Source organism: Ranitomeya variabilis, chromosome 4 (assembly GCF_051348905.1).
Source record: "Ranitomeya variabilis isolate aRanVar5 chromosome 4, aRanVar5.hap1, whole genome shotgun sequence".
NCBI lineage: Eukaryota > Metazoa > Chordata > Amphibia > Anura > Dendrobatidae > Ranitomeya > Ranitomeya variabilis.
Window position 1 is genome coordinate 655,718,096 of NC_135235.1, and position 9,992 is coordinate 655,728,087.

Consider the following 9,992-nt stretch of genomic DNA (forward strand, 5'->3'; position numbering starts at 1 on the left):
TTTCAAACTACTAACATACAGACATACAATTTCTCCTTCCCTATTTGAAACCAAGATTTACAACCCAATCATTAGAAGAGTCCAACCATGTCTCAGCAACAGCAACTACATCAGTGTGTTCCTCTAGGACCAAGACTTTATACTCTTCCATTTTTATTATATTTGTTAATATACATTTTAGGTTTCCATCCATTTTCCCACATTTACTTTTAGACATGCTAATTCCTGATTTATTTATTTTTTTTTGTGGCACATTTATCTTCATTATCGTCATGTATTAAAGGACTTAAAAAATCCAGCTTCTGAATTCCTTCAATCAATGTCATGTAACAATGCATCAAGGTGTACAAACTGCCTGAGCGCCAGTTCATACCTGTTCATCTTCTTCCCACTCAGGTCCATACAATATTGGATTCTCTCAGTGGAGATCTTCTACATAAGAGAATTTTCCTGATTGACCCATCAAGAATGGATAGGGACAGGGACAAGATGGCTGAGGGGATATTACACCTCACTCTAGAGATCCTCTTCCGGCTTACTGGAGAGGTGAGAGATTATGATGACGTCATATTACATCATTCTTATCTATTGGAATAACAGATGGACTGAACTGGAGAGGTGAGGACTCTGGGAATGTCTGTAGTGAGATTTATTAATGTGTCTCTCCATAACCAGGGTTACACAGTAGTGAAGAAGACCTCTACTGAGCGCTGTCAGGACCTTCTGTCTGAGGGATGGGGAAGACCCCTGAGCCCAATCACGGAGGCTCCACCTCGCTCCCTAATACTTGAGGACATCAATGACCAGATGGTCCTAGAATTCGCCTACAAGATGGTTGAGCTGCTGACTGGAGAGGTGACCCTGTTGGGAATTCTGGGACATAATACAGTAACTCTATGAAGGGATCGTGGGGATGACGGTATCATTGTATGTGTCAGGTTCCTATAAGGTGTCAGGATGTCTCAGTCTATTTCTCCATGGAGGAGTGGGAGTATATAGAAGGACACAAGGATCTGTACAAGGACGTCATGATGGAGGTTCACCAGCTCCTCACATCACCTGGTAACAGACAGGACTAAATACACACCTATAATTATCTGCTTGTAAAGAATGAATTCAGACCCTGTATGCGTTTCCTCCAGTTCTATCCAGTAAGAGGACAACACCAGAGAGATGTCCCCGTCCTTTCCTTCCACAGAACTGTAAACAAGAATATCCCGATGTTCCTCAGAATCATCAGGTAGATGGAGAGAAGGTGTCATGAGATCTCCCCTATGATGTGTAGATGGCTGTAAAGATCTTGTGCTCAGTCTTGTTTTATCCACCGGTATTATTTGTTATATACTTGTGTAATGAGAACGGTGGAGATGGCAGGATTAGAGCTGATCATAGATGTGACTTCTCCATCTGTCTGTGACTTTTACAATATTTGTTTCAGGGTGAAGATCTGACCGATATTAATACTACACAGACATATGTGAGGGGTGATGAGTGGTGTAAAGTGGAGATTCCTACAGATGACTACCCAGGTGAGTAGTAATCACTAAATGCAGAAAAGTCGCAGATTCCTCTCAATCACTGCCTGTGGCTGCTTTATCAGTAGTGTAATATGGCTATATCACAATTATGTGGTCACCATTCAGCTGCTAAGGCACTACATGCTTCCCCACCCAAAACTGTCCCCATTACTTTGGACTCTGAAAATCCCTCTTTCAGAGCCAGACCTGTTCTGACCACAGCTTACAGTCTCAAGGATCCATCCTACCGGATGGAATTAGAAGATTTTGACCCTTATCTTCCCAGATGTCTAAACTGCAAAGACAAATGACAGCATACATAGAATGTGCTGAAAACATAGAAAATCATGTGAAGAAAAATATAATTTGTATCATGGGCCATTCCATGTGCAGTGAAAACCAAATGTGAATTCATTTTCTATTCTTTTCAATCTCTTTTTTTTATTTTATTTTATTTAAACCCTTCCCTGACCACCACTCCCTCAGAAAAGGATATTTCTAGAAGTTATCCAGTGCTCAACAATAGTTCACCTTTGCAGGTGAAAAAACGGAGGATAGTAATTAATACATAATAGTCTGATATTTTTACTTTAGATTTCTACAAATGTCCATTAAAGAAAAACTTGTGCCGTAGGCCATCCTTTGGTGAATCTGAGAGGCCAGAAAATAAAAAAAACCTTTTATTATAAGAGTAAATGAAGATAATAGTTTTTAACCTTGGCCAAGTGTGAATTTCATCAGGGGTCTCCCATCCTTTATCCTGCCTTTTCAGTTTCTTTGGTAAAAGAGCTCACTAACTGAAAACAGAATTATGATAAACCACACCAAAAACATTACACTTGTGCCATGATATACCTCTTACCTGTGCGTGGTTGATGACTCTAATATAATTCATTGATATTTGCGGAATATGTGTTGACATGTCATCGCTGTATGTCATGAATTTCATGTTTCTGATCCTAAGGAATTCAGATAACTGCACAATCTCTATCTTGAAATATGGAGAACTAATATTTTCTATACTTTTCTGGTCAGAACTCATAGGAGCGCCAATGGTCTACCATAAATGAGTGTAACTCTGGTTTGGAATGTTAACCTGACCCCAGTGTTTCTGAGACAGTTGACGTTTATTTTTTTATGACAGTTTGTACTTTATGTTACTGATAAAATGAGGTTGATTTGTGTTTATTTATGAAAAAATCTGAAATTTTCCAAACGTGATAGAATTAGAATTTCAAACACAGAATCTGTATGCCCTTAAAACAGAAAGTGATACCACACGCAAAAGTTAATAATTAACATTCATCATGTTTCACATTGGCCTCATTTGTCAAACATCCTTTTATTTTCTTTTTAGGATGATAGAAGGTGTAAAATTTATCTACCGGTAATCATATGTTCAAGGAAATTTTCAAAACCTAATTTTTTTGGAGGCAAATTAACTTTAGAAGGGACTTGGAAAGGCCTTTATTTTAGAAAATTGCACTCCTCATATTATCAAAGACTGCATTAACCCCGAATATTGTGTATCACAATTGTTAGGGTCGAGTTCCCGCCTCTGCACAGGGGGAATCTCGAGCCATCTCCGCTGCGGTCTCCCATTCATCTCCAGCCGCAGTGGAGCCTGCTCAGCGGAGACATCGGTCCCAGCGTCTGTCTCAGCCTGATACGGTGCGGATAATTACTGCTGCCTTTCCAGGTTCAGCCATTGTAACCAGTACTGGTCAGAGACAGACGTCTCTGGGATGAAGTCCTGCTTTTCCCCTTCTGAGCATGCCCAGGGTAAGACCTCACATTGGAGATCGGGGGTCGCATGCTCAGGTACTGCAGCAGCTCCCATTGGTCCTCTAGTAAGGTCCTGAAGTTGCTCAGGTACTGCAGCTGCTCCCATTCGTCCTCTAGGAAGTTGCAGCTATAAAAGGTTTGCATGGCCATGCCCTAGTATCAACTAACTTATGTGTTCTATGCCAGAGTGGTCATGTGTATGTGGTTTCAGGGTTCGGCTGAAATAAGCCCCTAGAATACTGGCACCTCCGGTGAGGAGTTTTGTGTGAGTGGATTCAGGGCCCAGCTGAAATAAGCCCCTAGAATACCGTCACCTCTGGTGAGGAGTTTTGCGTGTGCTATTCTGACTGCATGACCACTGTTCGCTCTATTTGGTAGCTGTGTTCCTCAGTGAGGTTAACAGGGCACAGCGTTCTCTTGTCTTTAGTGACTCTGTGAAGTAACAGAGTTCACTTTTACCGCCGTATAGTGCCGTCAGTTACTAGTAGCGGGTTTTACTTCTGCACGGTGGACCCCGGGTTGCGAACGCACCGATTACGCTATAAATATATATATTTGGTGCGTTCCGCCAAGCCCTAACATACAATAATTACCAAGAAAACATATTAGACTTTAATAATTGAACTTCACACCTATTGTGTTTCGGATATCGCTATGCAGCTTCTTCCCAGCACTGCTATACTTAATAAATAGAAGCAATACTTCTTTTATTTAATATCATTAAGCATAAATGTGCATCCACAATTTACTGGACTAAATAACAAGGACTGTTACAACTCTGAGCACAGTGTAACAAAGTCAATAAATACAAGGTGCAGACGATGTGAAAATTCTTTTCCAATTATAGCAGAGATGCTGCATGATGGGCAAGAAGTGTGCACCTTTGGCGATGTGTCGGTGGTCCAGGTGCTTGAGAAAAATATACCCCAGATTTTTTTTGCCACCTATCCTGAATCTGATAATATCGTTCTGATAGGACAGATGGCAGGGCTCAGAAGGGAAGGGGAGGAATGCATTTGGCTATTAGACTACCGAATTGGCTAAAATACTTTGCCTGCACCATTTGCAGACCACCTAAGGTGCTAGAATGGCAGAAAAGCTAGACAGTAGAAAACACGACAAATTGACTCAATTTCCTTCAGTGAATTGATCTATAGGAGTAGTGACTATTTTGACTCCACAGACACTTTCTGGAAATTGGCACACAGTGGATGTTGTAGAGTGAAAACTGCAAATATGACATTTTAGAACCCAACACATAGTGACCAACTTGTGCTTCTGGAGACACGCACACCGTAAATTTTTAAGTGGATTTTTTTCCACTGCAGCAATGCTAAACATGTGGATGCTAACCGTGTTTGAAGAATCTGCTGGGGATATTAAGGTTTGGGAGCAAGGATTTTGCTAGATTGGTTTATGAAGCCATGTTGCTTTTCAAGAGTCTTTTAGCTACTAGTAATGTGGAAACCCTATATTGACAAATGACGGACGCAAGTGGAGTCTTGTTGTTTGGGGATGCAGTATAAGTTTTTATTTGTATCATTTTGTCCTACATAACTTGTTTAGTGGCTTATTATTCCAATATTTGAGAGGTAGAACAAGCTAATAGGGTCGAACATAATGCTATGGTGCTGGGGTCCCCAACCTGTAGCCTGGGAGCCACATGTGCCTCCCGGACCCATGAATTGTGGCTCATTGCTGTCTGCCACCTTGGTGCATTGAATCCAGGTCTAGCAAACAGGTACGAAGGGCACATCTCAAAATGGTGAATTTTGTGAGTAGCCCTGTGCAGGAGAGCAAATCTGGATGCACATATACTGGTCATAGGGGTTTAGAGATAATTTAAGCGTGGTATGCTGGAGACAGGATGGTTCTACCTGTTAGAGGAGGTGCGTGAAGCTGGATGCTACAGTGTGTCAGTGTGTTGGAAGAATACTGAATGGGTGTATTGTGGGAACCCTTGGATCTTGGTATACTGCTTCTGGGTGATTTCTGTGGAAAAGCTTAGGCTATCATTTTACCTATAATGTGGGCTGTGACTGGAACTACTGTGAGGTGGGCAGGAGCTGGATGTGACTCACGACCTTCTCTTATACAGTGCCTACAAGTAGTATTCAACCCCCTGCAGATTTAGCAGGTTTACACATTTGGAATTAACTTGGCATTGTGAAATTTGGACTGTAGATCAGCCTGGAAGTGTGAAATGCACTGCAGCAAAAAAGAATGTTATTTCTTTATTTTTTTTTTTTAAATTGTGAAAAGTTTTTTCAGAGGGTCATTTATTATTCAACCCCTCAACCCCCCAGAATTCTGTTTGGTTCCCCTAAAGTATTAAGAAGTAGTTCAGGCACAAAGAACAATGAGCTTCACATGTTTGGATTAATTATCTGTTTTTCCAGCCTTTTCTGACTATTTAAGACCCTCCCCAAACTTGTGAACAGCACTCAAACATGGTCAACATGGGAAAGACAAAGGAGCATTCCAAGGCCATCAGAGACAAGATCGTGGAGGGTCACAAGGCTGGCAAGGGGTACAAAACCCTTTCCAAGGAGTTGGGCCTACCTGTCTCCACTGTTGGGAGCATCATCCGGAAGTGGAAGGCTTATGGAACTACTGTTAGCCTTCCACGGCCTGGACAGCCTTTGAAAGTTTCCTCCCGTGCCGAGGCCAGGCTTGTCCGAAGAGTCAAGGCTAACCCAAGGACAACAAGGAAGGAGCTCCGGGAAGATCTCATGGCAGTGGGGACATTGGTTTCAGTCAATACCATAAGTAACGTACTCCACCGCAATGGTCTCCGTTCCAGACGAGCCCGTAAGGTACCTTTACTTTCAAAGCGTCATGTCAAGGCTCGTCTACAGTTTGCTCATGATCACTTGGAGGACTCTGAGACTGACTGGTTCAAGGTTCTCTGGTCTGATGAGACCAAGATCTAGATCTTTGGTGCCAACCACACACGTGACGTTTGGAGACTGGATGGCACTGCATACGACCCCAAGAATACCATCCCTACAGTCAAGCATGGTGGTTGCAGCATCATGCTGTGGGGCTGTTTCTCAGCCAAGGGGCCTGGCCATCTGGTCCGCATCCATGGGAAGATGGCTAGCACGGCCTACCTGGAGATTTTGGCCAAGAACCTCCGCTCCTCCATCAAGGATCTTAAGATGGGTCGTCATTTCATCTTCCAACAAGACAACGACCCAAAGCACACAGCCAGGAAAACCAAGGCCTGGTTCAAGAGGCAAAAAATCAAGGTGTTGCAGTGGCCTAGTCAAGTCTCCTGACCTTAACGCAATTGAAAACTTGTGGAAGGAGGTCAAGATTAAAGTCCACATGAGACACCCAAAGAACCTAGATAACTTGGAGAAGATCTGCATGGAGGAGTGGGCCAAGATAACTCCAGAGACCTGTGCCGGCCTGATCAGGTCTTATAAAAGACGATTATTAGCTGTAATTGCAAACAAAGGTTATTCCACAAAATATTAAACCTAGGGGTTGAATAATAATTGACCCACACTTTTATGTTTAAAATTTATAAAAATTTAACTGAGCAACAAAACTTTTTGGTTTGTAAGATTTATGCATCTGTTAATAAATCCTGCTCTTGTTTGAAGTTTGAAGGCTCTAACTTATTTGCATCTTATTAAACCTGCTAAATCTGCAGGGGGTTGAATACTACTTTTTGGCACTGTAGATGAATATGGCTCGCAACTCTGTCTCAGAGCTGATTGTGACTCTCAAGGTCAGAAAGGTTGGTGACCTCTGCTCTAGTGGTTCCTGTTGTAAGGTCTGATGTTTCATTGTGAACTATGTTTGTCTCCATAAATAATTGAATTTTGATATATATAACTTGCAATTTCTGTGGATATTTTAGAAATGTTATAAAAATATAATTTGTAAGAATATTTTTTTAAAAAATAATCTTTTTTCTTGGCAGATGATTGTACTTGGAGACCAGAGGGACAACTGACACCTTCAATTTTTAAATCAGATTACCTTGATATCACACAAGATACAAGTGAAGTGTGTGTCATTACTCCAGAAATCACATCATTCCTTCACAGCAGAGATCTATCATTTGATCCTTTTAAACAGGTCCTATCATCTGATTCGTCTCAGACTTTTAAGAAAAATAAAAGTCACGAAAGAGACATTAATAATGAAACTGCTCTGACAGCAAACAAGACGTTTTCAAGAACAGAATATGGAAAAAGTTTTTCCCTCAATATGTCTTTTCTTACTCATCAAAACATTCACATAGAGGAAAAAAGAGGTTCATCTTCAGAGTGTGACAAGTATTTTAACCAGAAATCGGGGCTTGTTAGACATGAGAGAGCTCATGTAGAGGAGAAGCCATATTCATGTTCAGAATGTGGGAAGTATTTTTCAGATAGAACACATCTTGTGATACATCAGAGAACTCACACAGGGGAGAGGCCATTTTCATGTTCAGAATGCGGGAAATATTATACAGCTAAATCATGCCTTGTTACACATCAGAGAACTCACACAGGGGAGAAACCTTTTTCATGTTTAGAATGTGGGAAATATTATACAGCTAAATCATGTCTTGCTATACATCAGAGAATTCACACAGGGGAGAAGCCATTTTCATGTTCAGAATGTGGTAAATGTTTTTCAAATAAATCACATTTTTTTAGACATCACAGAACTCACACTGGGGAAATGCCATACTCTTGTTCAGAATGTGGGAAATGTTATGCAGATAAACCACAGCTTGTTACACATCAAAGAACTCACACAGGGGAGAAGCCATATTCATGTTCAGAATGTGGGAAATGCTATGCAGATAAATATCAGCTTGTTGTACATCAGAGAACTCATACAGGGGAGAAACACTTTTCATGTTCAGAATGTGGGAAATGTTTTGTAAAGAAATCGAATCTTGTTAAACACCATAGAATTCATACAGGGGAGAAACCTTTTTCCTGTTCAGAATGTGGGAAATGTTTTGCAGATAAATCACATTTAGTCACACACCAGAGAACCCATACAGGAGAGAAGCCATATTCGTGTGCAGATTGTGGGAAATGTTTTGTAGATAAATCATCTCTCGTTAGACACCAGAGACTACATACAGGGGAGAAGCTATATTCATGTACAGAATGTGGGAATTGTTTTGTAGATAAATCATCTTTCATTAAACACCAGAGAATTCACACAGGGGAAAAGCCATATTCATGTTCAGAATGTGGAAATTGTTTTGTAGATAAATCATCTCTTGCTAGACACCAGAGAATTCACACAGGTGAGAAGCCATATTCATGTTCAGAATGTGGAAATTGTTTTACAGATAAATCATCTCTTCTTAACCACCAGAGAATTCACACTGAGGAGAAGCCTTATTCATGTTTAGAATGTGGGGAGGGTTTTGCAGATAAATTATATCTTATTAGACACCAAAAAATTCACACAGGGAAGACTCAATATTCATGTTCAGAATGTGGGAAATGGTTTGCAAAGAAATCAAATCTTGTTAAACACCATAGAATTCACACAGGGCAGAAACCTTTCTCCTGTTCAGAATGTGGGAAATGTTTTGCAGATAAATCACATTTTGTTTCACACCAGAGAAATCACACAGGGGATAAGCCATATTCATGTTTAGAATGTGGGAAATGTTTTGCAGATAAATCATCTCTCTTTAGACACCAGAGAATTCACACAGGGGAGAAGCCATATTTATGTTCAGAATGTGGGAAGGGTTTTGCAGATAAATCATCTTTCATTAAACACCAGAGAATTCACATAAGGAAGAAGACCTTTTCATATTCTGAAAGCAGGAAATGTTTTACTTGACAATCATATTTTGTTGATAGTTAAGAAAAACTGATATGATGAAAAAAAAAACAGGTCTACACAGAGAAACACATAATAGAGACAGTCAAGTAAGGACAAATTAGTAAAAGAAGAAAGCAATTTAGATCTTACATTAGAATTAAAATAATAATAGACATCCATTATCTAAAAAGTAAAAAGCAATATTCCATATGAATTCTTGTCTATATAGTGAATATAAACATGTGTACTGCAACCATTGCCCCTATCACACCCCAAAAAATATCCAATATTTCCTCCTCGCGATTCTTCTTATCTTCCAATCTTAGTGATCTGCCATTCATTAGTTACTTTCAGCATACAATCTCCATGTCTGAATAAATGTCTTTAACGTCTCTTGTTCTTATTACTTAAAAAGTTAAAAGTTACTTTTTACATCTAAGATCCATTCCTTCTTTGTAGTAACATCTGATGTTATCCTTGTAAGTATAGTAGAGTAACTAAGTATAGTCGTTTTTTCACCATCATTGAGAACTGCTTCCCTTCTTTTTACCTCGATACACATATTATTGGATCTGAGGAGACTTTGATTTTAAAAAGAAACTGCCATCAAGTTTTTGTAACCCAAACTAGCGCCATCTACAGGTCCTTCTCAAAAAATTAGCATATAGTGTTAAATTTCATTATTTACCATAATGTAATGATTACAATTAAACTTTCATATATTATAGATTCATTATCCACCAACTGAAATTTGTCAGGTCTTTTATTGTTTTAATACTGATGATTCAAGTGAAATTGCTGTCCCATTTTTGGGACAAAATCTATTTTCAATGGTTTTTTTACATAGAAATTTTTGTTTGATTCACTAGTTTTTATACATAACCCTAAATC

At 39.7% G+C, this 9,992-nt stretch overlaps 1 protein-coding gene across 1 annotated transcript in view; it reads left to right on the plus strand.

The window, feature by feature from the left end:
• Window positions 1–9,751, plus strand: part of LOC143767449 (uncharacterized) — a 30,769-nt gene extending 21,018 nt beyond the window's left edge. Inside the window, exons 6-11 of the mRNA XM_077255789.1 lie at window positions 397–546; window positions 676–855; window positions 939–1,062; window positions 1,143–1,240; window positions 1,439–1,529; window positions 7,237–9,751. Coding sequence (XP_077111904.1) covers window positions 397–546; window positions 676–855; window positions 939–1,062; window positions 1,143–1,240; window positions 1,439–1,529; window positions 7,237–9,119 — 2,526 coding nt within the window. The 3' untranslated portion in view covers window positions 9,120–9,751. The remainder of the gene's footprint in view (window positions 1–396; window positions 547–675; window positions 856–938; window positions 1,063–1,142; window positions 1,241–1,438; window positions 1,530–7,236) is intronic.
• The last annotated feature ends 241 nt before the right edge of the window (window positions 9,752–9,992 follow it).